A 27,992-nucleotide genomic window follows, 5' to 3' on the forward strand; every position below is an offset into this window, starting at 1 on the left:
TTGTTCCATCATTGAAGTGCCATTGCATTAATTTGAACTTCTGTTAGTGCAAAATTCCAAGCAATGCCACTTCGATGACAGGACAATGACGGATCTGCGTGATGTCGTTTGAAAGTCTTTCATGTGATTGCGGTCAATTGCGCTTTCTGGATGGGATAATGATGGGTTAAGCATGATGTCATATGAAAATCTTCTCGCAATCACGCTATAAGAACGGGAAAAGGATGTGACAAGGATGTTTCATCCCTCATCTGCTAATCTCCAAAGCTTTGGGTGATGGGATGATAATGAAGCCTGTATACAGCTATAGAGGGAGCAAATTAGGCCACTGCCCCACATTAAAACCCTAACCCTAACCCTAATTTCTGCCTGCCATGAAATTTCCTTTCAGTCCCCAAATTCCAAGTGTTACAATTGAACATTTCAAGATACAAATTAGGCACCCAAAGAAAAGGATGGGCAAAACCTGCAACACTAATACTTCATGAATTTACACGTACAAGGAAACCTTTCCTTGTGAGCATATTTTGTATGCTAGAGTACTCACTGTTGGTGCCTCTACAGCAATGTCTGAAAATTCATCTTTGGCTTTGACACATGGGTTGAACACCATGGAGGCAGTCAATGCTTCATCAGTGAAAAGCAGATTTAGGAACTGCAGATTTTGGAAGTAGCCTAACTGAAGGAATTTCAAGTATGTTTCTCTCCAAGTTTGCAGAATAATTATGGCACTTTAGACTTTATTAACAGTAGAATGACTTGTGCAATGTGCATTTACCTCCTAATCCCTGATATTTGGTTTACACAACTGTTTTGCATGTAGAAAATATTGTATTTTAGACCGATTTCTTCTTTCTTTTAGCTTCACAATGTTTGTTGTTGTTGCTGCTGTTGTTGTGTGCTTTTAACTTGTCTTCAACTTATGGCAACCCTAAGGTCACGAGGGGTTTTCCTGGCAAGATTTGTTCAGAGTGGGTTTGCCTTTGCCTTTCTATAAGGCTGAGAGAATATGACTTGCCCAAAGTCACCCAGTGGGTTTCCGTGTTTAAGTGGGAATTCAAATCCTGGTGTTGAGAGTCAAAATTCAGTGTTTAAACACACTACACTGGCTACTTTCTAATTAAAAAGCATTGATTGGGGCTTATTTATGTCATTACCCTTGAAAACCTTTCCCAATAGGAAGCTCTTTTATAGTGACCAATGTCCAAATTTATGTATGTATAGTGACCAATGCCACCTCACCCATTTTAGTTTCTGCCCCCTGCTGAAAACTGTCTTGCTACACCCATGAATGAAGGAAGTCCTTTACACCAAGAAAAGAACAGAGACGATGCTCATAGTTACCAGCAGCAATTTTAATGCCAGCTTGTCTCGTCTCTTTACTACCAACATGGTGGGCTTGGGTAAGACTCCGACACAAACTCCGGGTGGATGATATAGCTGTCTCTCTGGGCCCCTCCAGTCCTCTTGAAATGGCTTGTGTCCCATCTGCCAGAGAGAATGAAAAAGTCAGTGTGGTTCCAGAGAGCACAATTTTTGCCTTACGCTAGAAGTGGCCAAGGTGCAGACTGTGGGCCATTTACAGCCCTCATGGCAGTTTTTGTGGAGCAATGCTGAAAAATGGGGGCAATTCCCCATCATTTTCTAGGGATGACAAATTGGTTGCTGGAGCCTCTGGTGTTGCCCCCTCTGCCTTACAATCTCCATTCCCAGCCAGTTTTTGCTGAGCCCACAGCATACCCTCCAATTTGGAAGTCAAAGGACCTCAACACACTAGAGGAATCCCACTGAGAAACGGGATTTAAAGGAGAAAAAACTTGCAAATGCAAGAAGTTTATCACACAATGTTTCTCCAAAAGTGAAATAATGCGAAAATAAAGAGAACATAAAAGGGACAAAAATGACAGCTTTTTACTTTCTGAAGTTCCCCAAAATAAAAAGCTGCCAATTTTTGTCCCCTTTTATTTTCCTGTTATTTCACTTTTGCAGAAATGCGTGTGATAAACTTCCTGCATTTGCAGTTTTTTTCTACGTTCAAAATCCCGTTTTGGTTTGGGATTCCTCTGGTGTGATAAGATCTAAAGTCCCGATTAAATTTTCTGTTGTCCCACCTTTCCGGCTGCTTTTAAAATGCCCCAGCTTCTTGCTCTTCCTCCCACTTTCTTTGTCCTCCACTTACTTCAGCTGCTACAAAGCCAACCCTACTCCTAAGTGCAATAGTAGTTTGCACTCTACTCAGCATGGGGAGAGGAGAGGAGGTAGACTCTTGCCCTTCCCAACAGACTCAGGTAAAAGCAAACTGTTACAACCTCTGCCAAATTGAGTATCCTTCTCTCCCTCCTCATTAATAACATTTGCCATTTTGGCCAGCTGGGCCATGGTAGTCAAAGTAGTGTCAAGCTGCATTAATTCCGCAGTGTGGCAACAGCTTGAGTGAGGATATGAAACAGCTATCTTTAAATAATCTGAAGGCACTTTAAGGGCTGTAGCGCCATCCTGGGGAATCCAGGGATTTGCCATTTTACAAAGTCTTTAGCCTACTCTGCCAAGGAGTGCTGGTGCCTCCAGAACTACAAATCCCAAATTTCATTCAGATGGACCCATGGCAATTAAAGTGGTGTCAAACTGCACCCAAGGACACATTTTGTGAGAAGTACTGATCATGTACAGACACCTTAGGAATGAAATGGTCCTTTCCCACCAGGACAAACTCCCCAAAGTAAAGGCGGATTACTTTTTATAGAATAACTCCATGGATTAACATGTGTTCCTTAATTAACTGGGACCACATATTAGCCACGTGAAGGAGCATGGACTCTTTTTGACAAGAATCTCTGCATGCTTATTATGCACAGCATCTTTTTTGGAAAAAGCCCATTATCCTTGACAGCCATTTGGTGGAACTAGTGTCAAACAGAACAGCCGTGTTGATGGAAATACAACAGCATTACATTCAATGGGTGTGGGAAGAAGAGTCACAACTACATGCGCTAACCTTTTCCGCAGGGATCAAACTATGTAACTGAAACCATTTTGAGTGGTTCCTTACCTAAGGTTCATATACGGGAAAGATGGAAGCAGGCTGGGCATGTGTGCACAGAGCATCATCTCTTGGTGGTGGTCGTAGTATGGGAAACTCCTGGAAGAAGGAGAAAAAGAAAAGAAGAGGCTGCAGTTAAAAGCAGCAAAAGACGCACCTGCTTTGCATGTTGATAAAGGAGAATTTCGCAGGCTAGTAAAGGTGAATCTTGCGAGGAGTGGTTTTCAGGCTGGCAAAGCAGTGTTTTGCAGGCTAGCAAAACAGCGTTTTGCATCTTGGTAAACGTGTGTTTTGTAGGTTGTCAAATGTAAGTTTTACATACTGGCAAAGGAGAATTTTGCATGCTGGCAACTTTACATGCTGGTAAAAAGTCCTGCAAAGGGGCATTTTGCATGTTGCCAAAGCAACAGGGATTTGGGTTATTTTTAAGGTTGGCAAAGGGCTGGTGTGGGAGGTTGGCAATGCAGAGTTTTGCATGCTGGCAGAATAAAAAAATTGCAGGTTGGCAAAGCAGTTTTGGGCCAAAAATGAAAAAAGAAAAAAAAATTGGCAAAGGAGCTGACAAAAGAGCATTTGCATGCTGTCAAAGGTGACAATCTTGGAGAAGGAGGACTTTAAAAGGTTAGCAAAGGAGCTTTCCATGTATTGGGAAAAGAGGGTTTGCATGCCGACAAAGGAGAGTTTTGCATGTTCTTCTCTTCCCCCAACAGTATGCAAAGCATGAAGAGGAGGCAGTAATTGTAAAACCTGTGGGGAAGTGTTATCCAACTTTCTGTGCCCAACAGAAATCATCCACCTTTCACAGCTGCCTACATGGCTGCTACCAGGTTCCAGAACACCCTTCTTGAAGCATCTAGAACAATCCCCTCATTGCTCTACTTCCATCAGCAGGCAAAGGGCTTTTATTCTAACAAGCTTTAGAGAACTGATAGTTGTTTGTTTTTCTTTTTAAATTAAAAAGAGAGTCTTTCAATAGCAATATAATGTTTAGCAATAGCATTTACGCTTCCATACTGCTTCATAGTGAACTCAGCACTCTCTAAGCAGTTTACAGTCTGTAAACCAATAAGGGCTGCGTGTTTTAAATTCTGCTGTTTTTATGCAGCTCTGTATTAGTTTTAATTGTATGTTTTCAACAGTTTTTTTTAAAAATGTTACCAATCGTTTAATTCCATTTTAATGCTGATTTGTTATGGGTTTTAACTATACAGTTGTCTCTCCATTTTCATGGACTTCGCGTCCGCGGTCTCAGTCCCTCGCAGACCAGCAAGTGGGGAGGGTTGAAATGGCATGCACAGGAGTGTATGGCCATTCAAGCCAATAGGGCTTGAATATCTGAGGTTTTCCATTTTCACGGAGTGTGTGTGTCTGGAACGGATCCCCTGTGAAAATGGAGGGACGACTGTATTTTACTTCATTTCTGCTTTTGCAGAAAAGAGGGAGCAACAACAACAACATCAGCAACATCCGCAATAGTAACTAGTAACTACAGGTTGAGTCTCCCTTAACTGGAATCCCAATATCCGAAATCTTCCAAAATTATCCACATGGGCTGTGGACTGCACCGGAAGACACCCAAGAGGGAGTTCCCACCTAGTGGGGTGGTTACCCACTGTGGCTGCTGGGCAAGTGAGAAAGGGTGTCGCATCCCGTTCCCACTTGCACAGCAGCCACGGCAGTCTCTTCTGTTTGGTCTTTGGCATGGTTGCAGCCATGCTGGAGCCCAAACAGACCTCTTGGAGACTGGCACTGCCTCCTCCAGCGGTGGTGGCTGCTGGGAGGGTCAGTCCCTTCCACTCTGTTGCCACAACAAACTACAGTCTCCAGAATTCCATAGCACTGAGCCATGGCAGTTAAAGTGGTGTCAATCTGGATTATTTCTGCAGTGAGGAGCACTAATAGTGGTTTCATTGGCAATATTTATTCAGAGGAAGTTTGGCATTGCCATTCTCTAGTGATAAAGGTGAATATGATTTGCCCAAGGTCACCTAGTGGGTTTCCATGGCTGAGGGGGATTGAAACCCTGGATTAACTAATCCGACACAAAGACCACTACACCATTCTAGCTTTTCTTACAATAACCTTTTGTGTCCATAGATTTCAGAGACATAGCCTTGCTAGTCTGGACTATCAGTATGCCAAGGGATCTTGTAGCATCAAGGTGAAAGATTTCAGATATAGCTGTGTTAGTCTGGAAAATCAGCATGTATAGCGATGTCAAACTGCATTATTTCTGCAGTGCAGATGCAGCCCAAGTCAATGAAAGCTCATGCTACAACATCTTTCACCCATGCAAAGGGATCTTGCAAGACATTTCAGACTAGCTGAAAGAAAGAAGTAGGCAGCATGAGCTTTGTCAGCCTGCTTCTTCATTCATCTCAAGAAGTAGGCTGAAGTCTACGAAAGATCATGCCACCAACTTCTTTCTTTCAGTTAATTTCAAAGATGCTACAAGATCCCTTTGCATGGGCAAAAGATGTTGTAGCATGAACTTTCATAGACTTGGGCTGCATCTGCATTGCAGAAATAATGCAGTTTGACATTGCTTTAACTGCCATGCTATGGAATCCTGGGATTTGTAATTTGTTGTGGGCATCAGAGTTCTGTGATAGAGAAGGCTAAATAGCTCACAACACCACGGATCCCAGAGCATTGAGCTATGGCAATTAAAGCAGTGTCAGAACTGCATTTATTCTGCAGTGCAGATGCAGCCTTGGTCTACTTCCTCAGATGCATGCAAGACAAAGTCTATGAAAGTTTATGCTACAACATCTTCTCTCTGGTTAGTTTCAAAGGTGTTACAAGGTCTCTTTACATATTTTTGTGTCTCTGGTTGTGAAAAACAAATGCCTGTCTGGCCCTCTTTGAACCCACCCCTTCTCTGCTGATCTCCAACCCTTGAGAATCCCAAAGTAAGAGCTGGGTGAGGGGTGTGTGGGTTGCAGAACCCTCCGAACCTTACAATCTTCTCAACTAGTTGGCTGATCTGCCTCTCATTTGTGGGGGCTCCGTCCACATAGTAATCCATGCCTCGCAAGCAGTAGTGGCGTCCAGTGCAGGGGCTGTAGTAACCTTGGTAGGGCATCCTTCCCGGAATGGTGTAGTGATGCTGGATGGATGGCAGCTGCTTCCGAGACAAGCTGTTCAACATGTTCACCACGACTTCCCGTTCTGAAGGTAATGGGGAGGGCTGGGTGAGGGGAGGTAATGAAAGAGGGCAGAGCTTGTGCCCTGGGGAACTAGGGAAGGGTGAGCAGAAGGGGTTACCGCTCAGGAGGCCATGATAGGAGTCAGGTTAACAAGGACACAGGTTAACTCATGAAAGTTGCATCTACATGACTCAGGGCCCCCCAAGGAAGTAAAGTCAATGGGATTCAATGCCACCCATACGATTCATATCAATGGGACTTGGGGTCATCCAAAAAGGTACATTCAATGGGACTCAGGATCATGTAAACAAGATTTGGGGTCAGCAAAGGAAGTCATCATCTTGAATTTAAAAACAACCAGGTTAACAGGGTAAAAACTCAGGGTCACCCAAGGAAGTCAAGTCAACAAGGCGTAGGGTCACCTGTGAGAGTCAAGTCAACGGGACTGGGATGCAGGTTCACCCAAGGGAGTTCTGGCTTACAGGAATCAAGTCAACTTTTTAGGACTGGTTGCCAGCTTAGACAACTTCCAAAGGGGATTATCCAGAATCACTGATGATAACAGACTTACAAATAGTAATGGGGACCAGGGTAGCTAAGGAGAACCTCCATGTTAAGAGGCACGATAACTCTAAAATCAATTTTTTTGGAGAACAACACCACTTCTCTGTCTCAAATGTGAACTTCCCAGAGACAGCTGGCTTGCAAGCCACCACTGGACAGAGGATGCTGGACTATATGGGACTTCAAAGATGGCAGCACCAATTTTTTCTAGCCCTCCCCCATTGTATGCCTTTGTCAGATCTGGTCTTTCTCAGTGATCAGGGAGGAGATCACAAAATGGCAGCAGTGTCCCGCTTAATCTAGGCAAAGCTGAGAAATGTGATCTTGGTGGACAACAACATGCCTGCTAGCAGGAGGAATGGGAGTCATAGTCCAGCAAGGTAACTTTTCCAGGCTTTGCATGGAATGTGAAATAAGGAGCAAACGACACATGGCATGTATACTCATTATTGAAATGAACCCTTCCTAGCAGTGGATGTTGGATTGGGACCACGTACAGTGGAAGGGTATGTCACCCTTTATTCCTCCAAAATTGTTCTGATTAGAATGAGCTGTTTTCACTTGCATTGTCGGTGAGACTTTTCTGCCCATTGCAAGCAGCAGCGGTAGTGAGCCATTACTTTGATTGAGACCATAATGGAGGCAAAAAGGTTAAAGTCCTCTTTCTCCCTTTGCCATTGTCGTAATCTGGTTTGTCGCTTCTCCCACCTTTCAGCTATTTCTGGGGTATGTGTGAAGAGTTGCACAGCTGATTCTTCTTCCCAAGTAGAGCAGACCCACTGAATAGATGGGATTTATCTGTGTATTGACTCACTGGTCAACAATTGATTCAGTGTGTCAACTCTGACCCATAGGGCACAGGGCCTGGGCTACAAACTGCTTGTTTCATTTGCTCCACAACAGATGTCCATCTGGGGGATATTTTTAAAGGATAGCTAGTGGTCAAATGATTTTATGCTATTTTTACACCCAGTACCAGGGGAATAGAGGTGGGGTGGGAAACATTTCCCAAATGGTTTCAGCCACCGCTGCTGCCTTTTTATCTTCAGATCCTTACTTGGATAACAACTCTTCCCCCTCTTTATGCATCCCTCTTACTTTTCTCAACATCAGAAGTGGAGATTGTATGGTTCTCCAGATGTACACCCTTCAACTATCCCAGTTGGGAAGGGAAAGTCCCAATTAATCCTCTGCTGTCCCACTTTTTCAGTGGCTTTTAAAACGTCCCAGTTTCTCCTTCCTGCTCCCACTTCCCCCCTTGGTCCTCAGCTTAGTTATTTTGCTGCAAAGTGAGTTCAAAAGGCAAAAGTAATTTATACCCCATTAACTCCGTAGCAGGGAGAGAAGAGAGAGGTGGAATCTTTCCCTTTCCAGTAGGCCTGGGCAGAAACAAACTGCTGCATCCTTTCTCAGCTTAGGCATTCTTCCTCATTAATAACGTGTGCTACTCTGCTGTTCTGTGGCCATATGCAACCTGATTTTCATCTGAGAAATGTGGGAGGGTATGCAGATGTCCAGCATTCCCCCCATTGACTATGTTGGTGAGTGGGCTGCTGTACTTGACAGTTTGGCAACTTCTGGATGGCCTTTGATTCCCCTTCTCCTTGGTCCTTACAGTAAAAAGAGACTGTGGCTTAGTTACCGTAGTTGTTGAGACGCTCTGGTTTCGGAGGGTACTGCATGGGCATCCCACGAAGTATGGTCTCCATCCCAGCCTCCTGGAAGGCAAGGTTGCAACACGTGAGTTCGTTTATGCTGGAAGTAGGAATGGGTACATTGCGACCTCAATACAGAGGGTGAGGAGAGCCAGCGTTGTATAGTGGTTTGAGCGTTGGGTTACAACTCAGGAGGCCAGGAATTTGTGTTTGGCCATGGAAACCTACTGGGTGACCTTGGGTAAGTCATACCCTCTCAATCTTGAAGGATGGCAATGGCAATCCCCCTCTGAAGAAACTAGCCAAGAAACCCCCGTGGTAGGTTTGCCGGAAATGACTTGAAGGCACAAAACAACAACAACCAAGAGGGTGAGTGGTGGATGTTAGGGTTCCTACCTCAAGACTGTCCCAAGCCTTGATATATCAGGGTCTAAACCTGAGGGGTGACCCTTATGGTGTTCTGGGGTGGGCCTGCGGACAGCATCAAGCATGACACCTTAGGGATCTAGTACAGTTGCACAGAACATCATATGTGTGCCTTTGTGCCTTCAAGTTGCCAGCAGACTTATGGCAGCCCCATGAATTTCATAGTTTTTTCTTAGGCAAGGAATCCAAAGAGGTGGTTTTGCCAATTCCTTCCTCTGAAATACAGCCTTTAACAAAATAAAATAATAATAACTGGAAAACCTGTTGTTTGTTGTCGTGCACCTTTAAGTTGTTTCTGATTTATGGCTTGATTCAGCCAGAGGTGCTTTACCCTTGAGATCGAGAGAGTGCCACTTGTCCAAGGTCACCAGTGGGTTTCCATGACTGAGCAGTTACTTCAACCTTGGGCTCCAGAATCCCAGTGCAAAGCTGAACTTTGACTGCATCAACACTGAAGAATTAATGACACTGCTGAGCCATGGCTCAGTGTGATGGAAATCTGGAATTTGTAGTTTTAATTTAATTCAATTAATATGTTCTCTAGAGGAATCTCTACATCCTCCAGCATGATTCTACCGGAGGTGGACCATAGTATTATGCTGGAGGATCTACAGATTCCTAGATAAAACACTTCTCTGGTGTTCCAGCATGATTCTATGGTCAGCTTCTGCTGGATGTTGACCACAGGGTTGTGCTGGAGGACCTAGAGATTCCTAGAGAGTTATTTTCTTCAGATTAAAAAAAAATAGTTCACAGAATATTTGCAGTTTTCTTACTTTCCGGGGGGGGGGGGGTCCTGCACCTTTAACCCTAACGAACATGGTGTGCTCACTGTATTAAAATAAGAATGAAGTAAGTAACATTGCTGATCTTCTACAACAGTCTCCATCTGCTAACTGAGGCAGCCAACCCATGCTACATAATGATAGGACCAGCTTGTTCCCCACCCCCCATAACAAGTTGTTGTCAAATCTGTCAGGGGTTACCTTAGGGATCCGTGGAAGGTAGGTGGTGTATCTGTTCCATGCCGCGCTGTTGTACGGCCCAGTTCGCCACGTTGCATACCTGTCGTCACCAATGAAGACTGGGTTGAATTTCTCTGCGATTTAAAAAGAGAAGAGGATTTTGAAGGCCCAAAGGTGGTCAGATCAAAGGCAAATGGGTAACCAAGGAGCAGAGGATGGAAGCCATGGTTTGCTAGAAAGTAGGGACTCTAGCAATGCATGGGCAGACATACCACAGGGTACTGGACACAGGCTAAAGAGGGGGTATCATATATCTCTCCCAAGGTGATCAGACTGGAAATCCCCCAAACCCTAGCCAACGGTGGGGTCCAGCAACGTCTGTATATCTGCATGGTTTCCCTGCCAGGTTAGAGGATTAGAAGAAGCGTACAAGAAGTAGCTATTCACCAGGGACTAGGAGCATAGTATGGGAATTGTAGTCCAAAAAAGTAACATTTCCAAATTTTGGGACACCCTCAGCACAACAGAGAGGAGTTGCTAATATTGGCTGCAGAAAAAGGTGAAGAGAGATAGTTATGGAAATATGTAGGTGGGAGAGAAGAAGGGCTCAAGGTGCGTCTGGCAAACCAGACGTGGCCTGAAGGCTACTTTTTAAAGAAATTTGACCGCTGGAGCACAGAGTTGCCTCTCTCTGGTACTGGGCTCAAATACATTCATTCAGGAGAGGTGCGGTTGCTAGCTCAGGTGCAGAAGAAACAAGGCCTGGCCACTGAATTAAAGTCAGCCCTCTTTACCTATGGATTCTCCATCCACAGATTCAACCATCCACAGTTTGAAAATAATATATAATATGATATAACATAATATTTTTATATATTATATGTATTTGAAAGTATTATATATCTCCCAAAAAGCAAACCTTGATTTTGTCATTTTATATAAAGGACACTATTTTATTACATCACTGTATTTAATGGGACTTGAGCATCCAGGGGGGTTCTGGAATCAAATCCCAGAAAATACCAAACACCCACTATGTCTCCCAAAACTACAAATCAGGGCAGGGTGATTGCTAGGTCTGGAGTCATGGGATCCTAGGCCCAAAGGATACCAAGGGTCCATTGTACCTTCTTCCCGGGTCACCCAATATTTGTACGGCCGGTAAGCTGATGGCTCTATTGAGTTCCTATACGAGTATTCCTCCACTGCCCTCTTGACCATCTTCTCCAGGTGGTTTTGGTCAACTGGGTGGTCCACTCTGGGCACAGTCAAACCCTGCAAGGGAGAAAGACAATCCATGGATGTATTGCAGGGTGTGGTTTGAACATGCATGTGGGTCCATCTATACACTTTATGCATGGCTTTTGAGAAGTCATCAAAGTGCAACCCCCAGAATTGTTTTTGTGGCCCTTACAGCACCACAGAGGGGTCACCTTCCAGTTTTTTGACCCCTGAATGTGCTCTAAAATGAATGGAGGGCATTTTTGCCACATGATTGGACCTGCTGCACCATTTTTTTATGCAGGAGATTCCTTTTTGAAAAAATGGGCACAGTAAGTGACTTTGGGATCACTTCCTGTTATAAGAAAAGGCCTTCGTTGGCCCTAAACTGACCAAGGGGGACAAAAACATTGTGAAAATGCTCACTAGAGGATGTTGTGGGACCTTTAAAAGCATTTTTTTTTTATACTGTAGAGGGGTACAGCCCTCCACATTTTCTCAGAGGAGAGGCAATGAGACTCCTGTGACAGTTGTCCACGCCTGGTTTTATGGATGGTAACATCCTTTATTCGTTTTTTATTTTATCTCACTCTTCCTCTCAGGAGCTCAAGGTTAACCCCCATCCTGTTGTTGCTGTGTGCCTTCAAGTCCTTTCCAACTTATGGCAACCCAAAGGTGATGCTATCACAGGGTTTTCTTGGTAATATTTGTTCAGAAGGGTTTTGCCTTCCTCTGAGGCTGAGAGAGTGTAACTTGCCTAAGATCACCCAGGGGTGTGAATTTGCACGCAGCAGCCCGCTTTGGGAAGGTGTTGGCCACTACGATTGCTGAAAGGGGGAGAGCGGGAGAGGAGCAGAATCATGCCCACTCACACCTTGTAACTGCCCAAGAAGAGGAACTGCAGCAGAAGGGGCCTATTGCACGAAGGCAGGAACAGAATACCAATGAGATTGAGAGCCCATTGATGGGTTTTCCCCATCAATAAAAAGGTGCACTGCAGTCACAAGTGAATGCAAGGCAGGAGCAGGGTGGACACGACGTTGTGTGATGAGTACCAAAGACACTTTTATCCTGTTAAAATTCTGGGCACAAGTGATGAAGTCCTAAGATTCTTCCTCCCTGTTTAAGCATGTTACATTAAGTGTCGACCACACAGATGCCCAGAACATTAATTAAAGTGAAAAACACCAAGTCTAGGAAAAGAAAAAAAATACAGCGTCCCTGTGCCATACTCAAGGTCATGCAGACTGCAAGTCCTGGCACTTTTAATGGCATATGTGCCTGTGGTGTGCAGGTGTGCGCCGCCATAGAAAACAACGGGACTTGAGGTCCTGCATTTTTCCCTTATGTGTGTGGGGGGGTCCAAAACAGATCCCCCGCATATATGAAGGGCATACTGTATTTCTGTGGTTGAAAATTAAATTTTCTATCTTCTGTTTTAAATGGAGGGAAGAGGGAAAGGTGTAATGGGTGAATTTTCTGCTATAATAGATTATAGAAAGATGGAGTCAGTTTGGTCAATAGAATTAAGCATTTTAAATTAAGGCCCCAAGACTTATAAACAAGGATTAGAGCAGAGGCATGAAGAAGCACAGGCTGACCTGAGTAAATAGCCTTGAGGGGTGCCTGGCACTGTTGAAGCCATAATTCCAGATAAGGAGGCTCCGAAGCTCCTGCTGAAGGTTAGGAGGGTGAGAGCCATGGATGGAATGCAGCCCCAATGTATGCATGTGCCTTTGTTCTGATTGCAAGAAAGCTGTATGTTAGAACTGTAATTAGCCAATAAGATGCAATAAAGAAGCTCTTTGTGTAATTGACTATAAAATCAAGGCATTTTGGACTGTTTGGGGTCTTGGGTTTTTGGGAACATAGATTTCTACTAAGAACGTTTTTCCTTTGTCGACAACTGAAAAATAAACTTTGAATTCTCAGACTTCTGGGTCCTCTGCCAATCAATCCTGTTTCCTCAAAGAACTGTTTGTTGTTGGGTTTTTTTTGGTGAGATTTCTATTACAAAGGGAAGCTTTTCCCAGCTGTGTTTTTAAACACTTTGCAAGTAATGCTTTTTAAGGTCAGGTGAGTGATATAGTCCAAACAAATAAACTTTTCCAAACTCTGCTTTGAACAGAAAACAGTCTACAGTAGCTGCTCCAAAGCAACCTGCGGTAGCAAGGAAACACCCAATACAGAGATAATGTTGTAAACCGCTATGATCTATGTAGGAATAGCGGCATAGAAATAAATTTTCATTAATTCATTCATTCATAACGCATTGATCAATCAATTGATCAATAGATATGTAATAGATAGATATATAATACCATATATACTCAACTACAAGTTGATCTCACATATAAGTCAAGGGCAGATGGCGGTTACATTAGCAGTGATTACAGCCTTTAATTTTAATCTGATAACTTTGCCTGATTTTTAACCCAGAAAAGCTGACAAACATACCCAAATGTCTTATTCAAATCCTTCAAAGCCTGATTCCTCTTGGCATGCCTTTGAAGGGAAGTGCCAAAGCGTCGCCATTTCCCCACACAGGCATTGCAGAAGTCCAGGAGTGGTGCTGCAGTGGAGAGAAGGGGTTGGTGCTTCTTTTAGGTTCTGCCAGGATAGACTCAGCTCTTGCCTTTTGCCATGCTAGTCAAAGGGGATGGACCCTTTTTGGATTGGAGTTAAAGGACACTTGATTCATTGACCCATTCATACATAAATTCAGGTTTTTTAGCTCAAATTTTTGACTACAATTCCTAGAATGTATAAATCTAGAAATTTTAGTTGAAAATTTGACCTCTAAAACCTGGGTTGATGTACTAATGGATCAATGGGTCAATTACTGGGTCAATCAATCAATCTACTGCATACATGTATGTTGGAGTGTATACAATAGATTGTTTGTTTGACTGATTGATTGATCTTATTGATTTATATTCCACTTTTTACAAAATTACTTTCAGGCATGTCTATAAGGTGTATATGAAACATAAATGAATTTTGTGTTTAGATTTGGGTCCCATCTCCAAGATAACTCATTATGTATGCAAATGCAACTACAGGTATTCAAAAATAAATAAAGAATAAATCTAGAATCCAAAACACAGGAGAGATGGGGGTATAAAAGAAATAAGTAGTCCAAAATATTAGAAATCTTCATCAACTATATTTTAATGCTTTCTAATATTAACAGCCCCAAGTTATTAGGTTTTGATATTATTTACATCTTTCAATAAAACCTTGGGAATTATATAGACATTGATAGCCTATATATAGCAGTACAAGACTACACCAATACAGGACTCAATCAATAAATTAAGTAGCAAAATTCAGATGCCATGAGCTTAAATAATAATGTTTTTTTTAAAAGTGCTTTTCAAAAGTAAGTTGTTTTGGCTGAACTTATGTTAACAGAAGGATTTGTTTCTGAAAGGCGTTTCTTACACTTTAAAATAAAGGGATTAAAAGGAAGCCATTGACACAGGATACAGGTCTAACCATGAACAATGGCTAATAAACTGGTAAAGTTAAAATGTTTAAATTCAAACAATCATTGTTGTTCCAGTAAGAGGGTTGGAAAATAGTAATAACAGCTAGACGATCTATCTATCTATCTATCTATCTATCTATCTATCTATCTATCTATCTATCTATCTATCTATCATCTAATAATGGGCAGACTTTTACTGTGATCTCTCTCTCTCTCTCTCTCTCCATCCATAGATTCATAATTTTGGAAGAGACCTCCTGCCTTGCAGGAATACACAACCAAAGCATTCCTGACAGATGTCCATCCAGCCTCTGTTTAAAAATCTCTGAAAAAAGAGGTTTTATATATACAAATAATCAATTTTTTTAAAAAAAGGAGTGTTCTTTTATTTTTTTTAAAAAGTCATTTGCTTTAAACCGAGCTTTAAACCTTGGTTTAAACCAACCTGGTTTAAACCAGTCAGCCCTGTGATATGGGAATTGGTCCCTCGTGTTTTAAATACTGTCCAAGACCAAATGTCCATCAGTTCTACATCCATAGAACCACTTCCAAAGGTTCCTAATAATAATAATAATAATAATAATAATAATAATAATAATAATTTATTATATTATTATTATTAAATTTGACTTATACAGCACTGTAAATTTTCACAGCACTTTACGTAATGACAGCCAAATGCAATTAAAAGTCCGCCTGTGGTATACAATCTAAAAGCCAAACAAATGATAAAATTAAAACATCTTGGAATACTAATAGACAGTAAACCGTAAAAGAAAACACCTTCAAACACGTTATCAATTGTCATTTAGTCTCAAAGGTGCTACAGGATCCCTTTGTACACTGAATTCCCAGTCCAACATGGCTATGTCTTTGAATTCTACTTGAACAAACTCTCATTCATGCTGCGCACACCTGGGCATGTACCTCCAGGCACATGGATGCTGATTTACCTTGGCAAGGTGGGGATTTGTTTCGAATGCCTTGAGAGAGGGCTCCTCGTAGGTGTCTGTGGTGACGCGCGGCGCCCGGTAGGACTCCGTGTAAGTGCTGATGGGAGTGTCAGTTTTGTGTGCAAAGACAAACATCTTTCCAACAACTTGGCTTTTCCTCAAAGACTCTGCCTTGGACCTAAACTCTAATCTTTTCTAGGTTTCCTTGCAAAAGGGACTTATGGGCATCACACTAAGCTAGGAATCCACAGTCAAAAACCCACACCACCCTCTGACCCCTAAGAAAATAAAAATGGGGGACCTTTGTATTCTAGTAACAAACTACTAATGGCTCTCCAAACTCTCCTCCTCCTCCTGACACAAGAAGCCCTGCTCGCATCAGGCCTGATGTCACAGTCAGGGAGGGCAGCTATAAGGCAGCTGGTCAAAAAGAGAGAAAGGGGTGCAAGGGGTCACACGCATGTTGTTGTTTTTAGCACATCTATGCAAATAATCTCACTCAAGCATTCCAGGTTTGTTGGTCACACTATGGAACCGCCCCTATGCGCATCTCTAGGAGCACTTTATGAAGTTATATGTTGATGATATGAATGTATTTGGAGCATGTTCAAGAGTTTTATCCCAGTTTATCCTGGGTTTATTCACATCAGTTATTCACACAGCCGAGAATGCGAATCTTTTAGAAAAACTCGAAAATCCCCCGACATAGATTATCCTGGGTTAAGTGGGGTTTTTTGGAAGCCTCCCCCAAACCTAATCAGATGAATATGAAATGCATCTGAATAACAAAGATTCAGCCCAGATTCTACCTGGATTATTTTTACTGTCTGAATAACAATCCCAAGACAGAGTAGAGGTGACACTGTCATGGGGAAAACTTAAGAACAAAAAACTCTTTTCCCTTGGCTTTTATTGCCCCCAGATTCTGGAAGCTGTAGTTGAGAAAATTTACTTTCCTCCAGTGTTGGAATAAAAAAGGTGGTAAGAGCTTCTTCCATCAAAAGAAATCAGAAAATGATTAGGGACAGGTGTACAATGGCCAGAATATTCCATGCTCCTCCCGGAGTATTCTGGTCCCAAATCTGCCCTGAATTCCCCCTTACATGGGTACTCTTCAGTGATGCTGGGCAGCTGTCTACATGGGCATCCCATTGTGCCATCTGCTGTCACCATGTTGACCCAAGTTGCTCCCTCCAAGGTTAAAAGCGAGGTGCCCAGTGCTGACCACATGCCTGGGTGCTTCATTGCGATCTCAGAGGAAGTGACTTGTGCCAGTGATGGCAGTGCTGAGTGGCACAGCAGGACACACAAGTAGACAGCCGCCTGGCATTGCTGCAGAATGCTCTGGATTTTCCTGGAGTTCTTAAAATTCGGTTTAAGGAAGGGATGGCCCAGATTCAGTGTGGAACTGGCCTTCCCCCATGAAGACATTCCACACTCAACTCAGGGCTTTTGACCCTGTGTCATGTGCACAGTGTGATGTGAGGGCGAGGGAGAACCAGTGTTAATGGCCTGTGTAGATATGTCCTAGAGCTTGGAAAAACAGCTATGAAGGAATTAGATAAGATTCTCAAGCCTAAAGACATATAATTGAATGCTGTAGTCAGGATCATCCATGCCATAGTATTTCCCATTTCTATGTATGGTTGTGGACAATGCAGAAAGCTGATAGGAAGAGAATTAACTCATTTGAAATGTGGGCTGGAGGAGAGTTCTGTCAATACCATGGCCTGCCAATAAGACAAATAAATGGATCCAAGAGCAGTTCAATTCTGAAGTCTCCCTAGGAGCCAAAATGATCAAACTGAGGTTATTGTACTTTGGACACATCATAAGATGACGTTGAAAAAGACAACCATGCTGATGAAAGTGGAAGGCTGAAAGAAAAGAGCAAGGCATAATTGCAGAGGGATTGATTCCATCAAGGAACCCATGCTGCCCTGAGCTGGCCAGACCTGAGCCAAAGTGTGGATGACCAGCTCTCTTAAAGGTCTCTTGTTCAGAGGGTTGTTAAAGCCAACTTGATGGCAAATAACTACCTGCCAAAGTAGACTGACTGTTCTGAAACCTGGTCTGTGTCCAACTATTTTGCTTCCAAAAAAGCAAAAGGTGGGCACAAAAGGAAGCTGCTTTAAGTCCCAGTTCTTCCAAAAATGTGGAATATAAACACAATTGGCACACCATATTCACGGATTCTGCATCCACAGATTCAACTGTTCACGGCTTGAAAATATTAAAAGATAATAATTCCAAACAGCAATCCTTGATTTTGCTATTTTAGATAAGGGGCACCATTTTAGTAGCCATTGTATGTAATGGGACTTGAGCATCCATGGATTTTGGTATCCATGGGGAGTCCTGAAACCAACCTCTCACAGATACCAAAGGCTCATTGTACATGAAAACAAAACAAGCTTGTAGCCCCACACGGCTGTTTCCCCAGCTGCAATGGGCTGAAACAGGTGCATGTTAGGTTGCTGAAATGGTAACTGTAATGCTGGGGTGAGCAAAGAGTTGCCCACTTCCAGGCCTCACCACAAACTGATGAGTCTGGTTATAAGGAGCATGCAACTCCTGTGTTGAAACAAGTTTGCTGGCTACTGCAAAGCCCATGATTCAGCAGTGACTAGGCTACATTTTAAAATTATGTGATCTCTGGACCATTACTAAATAATAATACTTATTATTATTATTAAAAAAGAGAAGGAGGTCTTTTCTTTGAAAACTGATCTGGGAACCAGGCTCAGAGCCAAGTCTCCAATGCCAACAGCCTCATTCCCATTTTACTGTTCTGAGATGTCAGGATGTAAAAAAAATAATTTAAAAACCCCCCCTGATTTCACAATACTGTGTATTTAGAATTTGGATTTCCAAACTGGGACTAAGATGCTTTGTTACTGTCTAAATCCAACTTGCTACTACCAGCAAGAGTAAACCTATTGAATCAATTGCTAAATCACAGCTCAGCACTTCAATAAATCCCACTGGTTTAAATGGGTCTCCTCCAGCTAGGACTAATACCTAAATTTAGGCCTTAATATCCTGATTATGACTGAATGTTTGGAAAGACAGACCTTGGGAGGGAAGCCATTTGCAAGCCACATGGGTATCTGTAACAAAGGACTCTTTCACATAATTAGACTGTAGCAACATGGTGCATTTCAAAGGGAATAGATGTCACAGAAAGAACAATCTAATTTTCTTTGTGTAATAGGTGATGTTAGTTTTAAATATTGCCTTTGAAAGGACATTTAAGCTATTTTTACAGGCATTTTCACAGATTGGTTTCCAGGTTTTATACCCTTTACATACCTACTTATTTAATCTATCTACTGACCGTTCAATTACTTTAATGGGATGGGATCATTTTGGTGCATTATGGTGGCGGTTCCACTTCTTCCAGGGGCTGCTTTTCTCTAATGCTTGCCTGCCTCTTTTTCTAGCTATCATGTCCACTTTTTCCTTTTTTGCTGCCGCTGCCCATACCATATGTATCTGGTGTATTTCAATTTTTCAGTGCCTATATATGGTTTTGAAAGCCAGGCAGTGGACAAAGTTGATGGGAAGAGAATCCACTCATCTGAAATGTAGTGCCGGAAGAGGGTTCTGTGGATTCCACAGATCAACAAAAAAGACAAATCCATAAGCCAAGAGCAAAGGACCCACATTGACACATCATGAGAGGACATGAGATAATGGCAGAAAAGATGATAATGATCAGTAAAGTAGAAGACAGTTGGAAAAGAGGAAGAGTGCATTACAAGTGGATTGACTTCATGAAAGAAGCCACGTCTGCCCTGAGTTTTTCAAGGCCTGAGCAGGGCTGTGGATGACCATGAGGTCTCTTGGAGTCTTTAATTCAGAGAGCCACCATAAGTTGAAGCTGACATGATGGCACACAACATCAAGACACATACACAACTGTGTAACATTAGAGTTGCATACTACAACCCTAGGTTTACAAGACCAGAGCATGGCTGCAAGAAACAGGATCTCTTGGAAAACACTTGTTCATAAAGTTATCATAAATAAAATCCGATTTGACGACACATAATAACAGTAAGTGTTTCAAATTAATGGCAGAGAGTACTCTGTCTGAGTGCCTCCATCCATTGGCACAGATGAGGATGACTCCAGGGATGGTGCGGTAAACTATTCATCCAAATCACACCCATTTCTGGAAACATGAGTGGGACAAACATGGAACTTGTGCAGCTGAGCTGGAATCTCTTAATGTGGATGTGGATTATGCTTTATCAAAGCATACAAGGACAGGTCCCTTCCCTGAGGAGTTTGCAGTCTAACAATGGGGTACAGAAAAAGCAATAAATGAAGGTGAGGAAGCCAAGGAAGGTAGACAGGGAAGAAAGAGGCAATTGTTCCAAACATGCTTGGGCTTGGTTATAGGCAAGAATAAAAGATCTATCTGCCTGAGTTTGAAATTGCATATACTGCAATTTATATTACAGCTGAATAAAGGTGAGGTACAATGTGGAAAAGGAAGGTTTTGAAGGAGTTGACACACATCCCTTTGTCCCCCAGTCTCCCAGAAGTCACAAGCTCGTTCCTTGCAAGGGCAGTTGGCCTCAATGCATGCCTTGCACCACACTGCTAGTATGGGAAGAGTATGTTGTGTGGTGGAAAGTTGTGCAAACCTGCACAAAAGGCAGAGCACCTGCATGATGTAGCTGGATTGAATGTTGGACAAGGAGTCCAGAGGACTAAGGCTGAAATCCCGCCTCAGCCACAGAAACCTACTTGTGTGACTTTGGGCAAGTCACCTTCTCTCAGGCTGAGAAGAAGGAAATGGCAAATCTCTGAACAAACCTGGCCAAGAAAACCCTCGGAGTCAGAATTAACTTAAAAGCTCACAACGAAACTTGAACTTTCAAAGAGCTGTCCAAGGTGCTGGATCTTTTTGGGCTAGGTTTCAGTACCTTGGATAGCTTCTTAAGTCTGAAATAACACCTAGGACAGATTTGCTGCCCTCTGACCTGGACAACACCAGTGTCCTTTGGGAAAAGTATATACAGGTTGAGTCTCTCTTATCCGAAATGCTTGGGACTGGATGTGGTTTGGATTTGGGGTATTTTTGGATTTTGGAATATTTGCCAGCCACCTGCTTCTTATGAATGAAGGACTAGGACAGTGATGGCAAACCTATGGCACGCGTGCCAGAGTTGGCACTTGGAGCCCTCTCTGTGGGCACACATGCTGTCGCCCTAGCACAGAGTTTGCCAGAGTGTCTTACTAGAAAGCCAGAGGGATGTGGCACTTTGCAATAAATAAGTGGGGTCTGGGTTGCAGTTTGGGCACTCGGTCTATAAAAGGTTTACCATCACTGGACTAGGAGCACTGCCACCACCAGCACCCTCATTTCTCTCTCTCTCTGCAGCCTGCAAATGCTGAACCATTTTATTTCATATAAGGGATCTGATTACTGGGCAGATCATCTCTGGGAAGCCTCCAGCCACTAGTTTCCACCTGTGGGATGGTGGTGGCAATCCAGCCTCACATCCTCTCCCGCCTTGCAAATGTACATACTACACTACTTGTTCTGTAGCTCCAAACGTTTGGGATTTTGGAGAATTTCAGATTTTGGCATTTTGGATTAAGAGAGACTCAGCCTGTAATGTGTTTGCAAAAGTCCTCAGTTCAGTTCTGGGCATAGTGGCATCTCCCTCAGAGACACTAGCAGAACTGGCATGTTTGGGGAAAAGCTTGCACACCTGCAGCTCCATTGGTGTGGCCTCAGCTGTTGCACTGGACAATTAGTCTCCCTAGATAAGGCAGGCAACAAATGCTCTATGGCTGCTAGAGGCATGTCTCACTTGGTGAGAGATATCTAAGCTAGCTCACAGACTTAGCCTTGTTCCTGAATCCAGACTATTCTTCTGTGCCCCCCCTCCATTTGGTTTTGGTTCCCTGGTTCTGACTGGTATCCTGGCTCTTGATCTTCAGACTGCTAAGTGACTACCTGGCTTCTCGTTTCTCCAATGAACTACAACGGCTTCTCCAGAGCAGTGGTTCTCAGCTTTTGGCCCTTCAGAAGTTTTAAAATCTCAGAAGCTCCAGTTTGTATGGACAATGGCCAGAGATTCTGGAAGCTGGAGCCCCAAACATCTGCAGAATGAAAGGTTGAGAACCACTGTAGGAGAGAATCACACAGGGGATGGGACGTCATTGTCCTGTCCCTGCCCCGTCCTTCCCACACGATTGCGGGAAGGACTTTTATATGATGTGGGCTTATCTGGACATTGTCCCCATCCAGAAAGCATGAGTGATAGTGATCGTGCAAAAGCCTTTCAATGACATAGTGATGATCCTGTCATTGTCTCATCACTGAAGTGGCATTGCCGGCGATTTAGCATTAACAGGAGTTCACATTAATGCAATGCCACTTCAATGATAGGATAATGACAGGTCAGTGTGTACGATATGAAAGGCTTTTGCGTGACACCCCCCCCGAACTTATCCTGAACTTGAGTGATCCCAGAATCATAGGCGGTTTACAGACCGCCAAATAGTACGTATACAATACGTACTGGGGTTAGGAAGGGGCGGTGCTTCCGCACCCCCCTAACCCTAGTACGTATTGAATACGTACAAGATGGCGCGCCCTGTTCATACGGGCGCCGCCATCTTACGTACTGGACGCACAGCGTCCAGACGTGTCGCGCTGCTTGTGACGTAGCGAGCGCGCCCCTGGCGCCTCGCTACGTCGCAAACGCGACGCTAAAAGAAGCTCCATTTTGGAGCTTCTTTTTTCGGTCCGCGCGGGAGTTGGGCCGTCTGAAGGCTCGGCTCCCCCACGGACCTATTGGCGGCGGCGGCAGACCGCTGCAAAGCGGCGGTCTGTACCCCGCCATAGAATCATAGAATCATAGAGTTGGAAGAGACCGCAAGGGCCATCAAGTCCAACCCCTGCCATGCAAGAAATCTCAATCAAAGCATCCCCGATAGATGGCCATCCAGCCTCTGCTTAAAAGGAAGGAGACTCCACTACACTCCATTGAGGGAGTTTGTTCCACTGTCGAACAGCCCTTACTGTCAGGAAGTTCCTCCTAATGTTCAGGTGGAATCTCTTTTCCTGAGCTTGCATCCATTGCTCCAGGTCCTAGTCTCTGGGCAGCAGAAAACAAGCTTGCTCCCTCCTCAATATGACACCCCTTCAAGTATTTAAACAGGGACTATCTATCACTCTTAACTTTCTTTTCCAGCTGAACCTCCCAGCTCCCTTAGTCTTTCCTCATAGGACATGTTTCCAGACCCTTCACCATTTTAGTCGCCCTCCTTTGGACACATGGTTCCAGTTTCTCAACATCCTTTTTAAATTGTGGTGCCCAGAACTGGACACAATATTCCAGGTGGGGCCTGACCAAGGCAGAATAGAGTGGCACTATTACTTCCCTGGATCTAGACACTATACTTCTATTGATGCAGCTAAAATCGCATTGGCCTTGTTAGTGCCGCATCGCACTGTTGACTCATGTTCAATTTGTGGTCTACTTGGACTCCCAGATCACTTTCACACGTAGTTTTATTCAGCCAGGTGTTGTCCTGCTGGTGTGATAATCTCCTAATCAGATGACCTGAGGGTCTGAGTCAGTATAAGGCGCATCCCCATGTTCTCTGGCTGATGGCATCTATGTAGAGTTGATTAATATGTTCTCTCTAGGAATCTCTAGGTCCTCCTGCGTACACTGCCAGACATTGACCATAGAGTTATGCTGCAGGACCTAGAAATTACTAGATAAAACACTTTTTTAGGGATTTGTAGATCCTTCAGCCTGATTCTGCGGTGAATTTCTGGCAGATGTTGACCTTAGAGTTGCACTTGAGGATCTAGATCTTCCCAGAGAGGGATTTTCTCAGGTTAAAATATAGTAGTGTTTTATTTGCCATTTTCCCACTTTCGCAGGGGTCCTGTGCCCCTAGCCCCAGAGAATGTGGAGGGCCCACTGTATTTTGGATTATGCTTTACAATACATTGATGCTGACATGGCTAACTTCCTCCCAGCACTTGAATTTGTTTGAGGACGGCAGCTTCCCTTCAGGACTGTCATGGCTGACAATCATAGCATGGCACCACCATATTTGCATGTGACACATGGTTCAAAGAGCCAATCAGGTTCCAGGTGGATCTGGAGCCCTTGTTCGGGAGTTGCTGAACTGTCTTGACAAAGGGAACCTTTGGCCCTCTAGATGTTTTGGACTACAGCTCCTAAAAGCCCTTGCAGTTAGCATAGCCAATGAGAAAAGTCTGTGGAGAACCAAAGACCTATTCTACAACAACAGTCCAAGGAACCTTCTGATAAATTTGAAGGAGAGTCTTGCTTTCTAGGACCAGACTGTCACCAAAAGGAAGTGATAAAAGCTACACATATGGTTCTGGAGCATGGTGATATTGGGAATTGTACTTCAACAAAACTTGGAAGATGGCAGGAATGGGGAAAGTTGACCAGGAATGGCAAATTGCAGTCCTTCCGGATGTTGCTGGATTGCAGTTGGCATCAGCTGCTGTCAGTTTAGCTAAAATGATGAGTGTTGGAAGTTATAGTCCAACATCTGCAGGGTTACAGGTTGCCCATCCCTGGATGAGAAACCTGTATAGACATGTAAACCATCATCCAGCACTTCTTCCCTGCCTCCCATCTCCAGTAATTGTGATTGTTTGCTATGCCTTGAGGAGTGTGAGATTTTACCTGTGTTATAAACTTGTTCTCGCTCCATAGGGCCAGTGGTGGGTCCTCAAAGGTCTTCTTCAAGGTGTTCGGAGGCCGGTAGGAGTCCGTATAGGTGCTGATGGGGGTCTTGGTTTTACGAGCAAAGAGAAACATCTCGAATATGAGCCAGGCAGGTCTTTGGAGGTCTTGAGGGTGGCTACACTGGTTATGGAGAAAGTTGGCGAGGTACACGTCATCGGCAGAAGTTGCTTGAGCCCCAGTGTCATTTAGTTTGAGAATCTTCTAACCCTCTCCTCTGGTTGTTGTGAATGTTGACAAAGGGAGAGGGGGCTCTTTGCTATGGCGGGGCAAAATTGGCCAGTGGGTTTTTTTCTTGGAGAGGACAGCCCTTCTCAGCAGCCAGCCTCTGCATCACGGGTGATGTCACAGTTGGCTGGGACAGGGCTGCAGAAGTGGGTGGGTGTCGGGGACACACTCAGGCCCATATTTATGGGGCTGAGAACCAAGGGCTTTGGAAGAAGGGAAGCCAGCCCAGCCAGAGGACTAGGAGAACCTGCTGGTCATGGTCATTTGTTGGCAGTCTATGCCCAGTTTCCTGATGGGCAGGGCTTCCCTGCCACCATTTTGAAGTGGATTTTCTTTTAACCCATTAAGGTTCATGATTGGAATCTGGTAGTATATTGAACTCAGCAGTTTATTTACCAATGCTGTTTCTGTAGACTTTGGCTTGGCAGGCCAGGATTCTACCCTGAACAAGCAATTAAACCAAATGTAGAATTCTTACAAAAACATTCAATGGTGGCAACTGAGCAACCAAAGGCTATGACCGTTATACCAATTTACCCCAAAGGGGAAAACAACAACAACACTGTTTCAAGCCAGCATGGTGTAGTACTCAGAGGGTTGGACTAGGACTGCAGGAGACCAGGGTTCAAATCCTCCCTCAGCCATGGAAACCCATTGGGTGACCTTGGGTAAGTCATGTTTCTAAAAGGAAGACAATGGTCAACCTCTTCTGGAGAAATGTTGCAAAGAAAACCCTAGGACAGGGTTTTCTTAGGGTGCATCTAGACTGTAGAAATAATGCCATTGAACACCACTAAGTGCTGTGGCTCCATCCTATGGAATCCTGGGATTTGTACTTTTACAAAGTCTTCTGCCAAAGAGTGCTGGTGCTGCACCAAACTACAGACCGCATGATTCTGTAGGATGGAGCCATGGTAGTTAAAGTGGTGTCCAACTGCCTTATTTCTACAGTGTCATTGAACCCACAAGCTGGAGTTGACTTGAAAGCACATCACAACACACAACTACTCACAAAAAGAGAGCTAGCACGGTGTAGTGGTTTATATGTTGGACTAGGAGTCCAGGAGGCCATGGTTCAAATCTCATGGAAACTCCTTGGGTGACATTGGGTAAATCACATTATGTCAGAAGACAATAACAAGCATCCTGTGAATAAACCGCATCAAGAAAAATTTATGGGAGGATTTCTGTAAGTAGAGGTTGACTTGATGGTACATAGTACAATCCAAGCTATGTATCTCACACTTGCTCTTCATCTCTTATGCAGCATTCTAGCTGTTTTCTTATCATCAGGACATGTATTTCACTCTTTTCCTACAAGAGAAGAGTGTTGATTTGAAAACTCTTCCTATCAGGATTGTTCCTCTTCCCGGCTGCAGTCAGCCAAGTCTCTTGTTGGATTTTTAAAGCTTCAAATCATCTAGTGGCAGCTATTATAGATACAGGATACACAAGGAATGAGAGCCAGTATGGCCTAGTGGTTTGAGTGTTGGACTATGACTATAGAGACCAGGGTTCAATTCCCAGCTTGGCCATGAAACAAGTCAAATGCTCTCTGCGCCAGGGGAAAGTAATGGCAAACTTCCTCTGAACAAATCTGGCCAAGAAAACCCCATGATAGGTTTGTCTTAGGGTTGCCTTAAGTTGGAAATGACTTGAAGGCACACACCACCACCACCACCAAAGGAATGGCAAGTGAGGTTGGTCCAGGGTGGGCAGGCCATTATGTGTCTTGGACCCTCCTGGAGTTGCATGGACTGAAAAACACATGACTGTGGTCCAAAACAGAATGCAGAAATAATCCAGTTTGAGTTGGACATTGAGCCTTCTCTGTCAGAGAGCTCTGGTGCCACAATAAACTCCAGTTCTTAGGACTCCCTAGCACTGAGCCAGGGCAGTTAAAGCGGTCTCAAACTGGATTATTTCTGCAGTGTTTTGGACCTATGAACATCTAAACCAGCCTTTCTCCTTAGAGCAACCCTTGAAATAATTACACACACACACACACACACACACACACACACACACACTCATCCCTCCATATTTGAGGGTTTGATTATTCATGGATTTGATTAATATCTTCCCTTTAGGAATATCTAGGTGCTCCTGTGCAACTCTACGGTCAACTTTAACTAAAAGTTTCCCTGGAGGACCTAGAGATTCCTAGACTCTACTAGGCATTTGTAGCTCTTCCAGTGCAGTTCTATGGTCAATGTCTGTTGGGCACAGACCAGAGTTGTTGCCCTGGAGGACCTAGAGATTCCTAGAGAGGTGTCCTCTTGTAAAAACATGGTGTTTTTATTATTTGCGGTTTTTCCTTATTCACGGGGGGTTCTTATGCCCCTAACCCTAGTGAATATGGAGGGACAAGTAAGAGTGTGTGTGTGTGTGTATTCTCTTTCCCAATTAAATCTTCCCAGGATCCCCTAACAATTTCTGGGAGGAGAAAACCTGCCCCAAACAAATGAAAAGAAAATACGAAGTAGCTAGGAGCTCATTTCTGATTTTGAAGGGGGAAACATTAAACAGAACAGGGGCTTCTTTTGTCTTCTTAAAAGTTGAGTTGCCCCTCCTGGAAGCTTCCAGACGGGGAAATTAATCCTTTTTGGCAATAAAAAGGCCACATGGGAAGTCTGGGGAAGCCAAAGGTTACAGAAGCAGCTTTGAGGGCTACAAGTGGCCCAGAAGCTCTACTCCACCCCACCCTGGATTGCACTAAAAATAAAGTTCATAGCAACTCTGTGGAAGTGATGGTGGAAACTTAGGAAGCCAAGGTTAGAGAGAAGACTGCAGTAATTAGGGGTCGCAGGGAAAGATAACTCACAGGTAACCAGGAGTGCAGAGAATACATCTGGAACCCAAGGTGACCAGGACTCCTCATTTTCCACAACATGCCCTACATTTCAACTTTCTTTCCAAAATATCCTTCATTTTGAGTATGACTACGAAGCCCATTGAGTAACACTACATCCGCCGTTCCTCTTGGAGTAATATGTTTACTTGGCTGCCTGTCCTCGCTGCAAATAGAGGATAGGATGGATTCTTCGAGAGTCCTTTTTTCCTAGGAACAGCAGCAGACAAGACTCGCACCCAGAGCTTGGGGAATTTTTGCAAATGTGTTATGCCATGGTCTGCTTGAGGATATAATGCAAATCTTGAAAGGCTTTTCTCCAACAATTTCCGCACAAAGGACAAATGAAAGGAATAATTTAAATGTAGTTTCAATTGTTATTAGTAAAGTAGAACTTGCAGCATCTGTCTTGCTCAGAGTTCTCTAAGTATATTGCAAACCATTTTAGCAAAGAAAAGTTCATCAGAGAAATACAGTTGAGTATATAATAAAATACAATATATGTAATATAGCTGTAAAATAAACCATATGAAATTGATTTATATTTATTTACATTGGTGTTTTTAGTTTGTAATGCTTTTCATTTTTCTTGAATGTCCTACCTTTTGCAGTGCCTGGTCTTCCTATGCAGCTATGACACCTGTCTCGAACCCGATTCTTGAAGTGCTGTTCTGCAGAGTTTGCC

At 43.6% G+C, this 27,992-nt stretch overlaps 2 protein-coding genes across 6 annotated transcripts in view; both read right to left on the minus strand.

The window, feature by feature from the left end:
• LOC121924166 (myogenesis-regulating glycosidase-like) overlaps window positions 1–27,992 on the minus strand; it is a 718,305-nt gene that overhangs the window by 57,182 nt on the left and 633,131 nt on the right. The gene's annotated exons all lie outside the window — the stretch shown is intronic.
• On the minus strand, window positions 1,371–27,992 carry C2H9orf24 (chromosome 2 C9orf24 homolog). Of its 2 annotated transcripts, XM_042455349.1 has the most exons (8): window positions 27,910–27,992; window positions 24,169–24,351; window positions 10,927–11,074; window positions 9,821–9,933; window positions 8,396–8,471; window positions 5,998–6,211; window positions 3,050–3,139; window positions 1,377–1,488 (listed from the first exon to the last, which is right to left on the minus strand). In XM_042455349.1, exons 2-8 carry the CDS (start codon window positions 24,301–24,303, stop codon window positions 1,383–1,385), a joined length of 882 nt encoding a protein of 293 aa, XP_042311283.1. In that variant the 5' UTR covers window positions 24,304–24,351; window positions 27,910–27,992; the 3' UTR covers window positions 1,377–1,382. The 2 variants fall into 2 exon arrangements, with proteins under 2 accessions (XP_042311284.1, XP_042311283.1); XM_042455350.1 differs by lacking the exon at window positions 27,910–27,992 and having other exon boundaries at window positions 1,371–1,488; window positions 6,003–6,211; window positions 24,169–24,482.

This window comes from Sceloporus undulatus, chromosome 2 (genome assembly GCF_019175285.1).
Source record: "Sceloporus undulatus isolate JIND9_A2432 ecotype Alabama chromosome 2, SceUnd_v1.1, whole genome shotgun sequence".
In the NCBI taxonomy this organism is placed as follows: Eukaryota; Metazoa; Chordata; class Lepidosauria; order Squamata; family Phrynosomatidae; genus Sceloporus; species Sceloporus undulatus.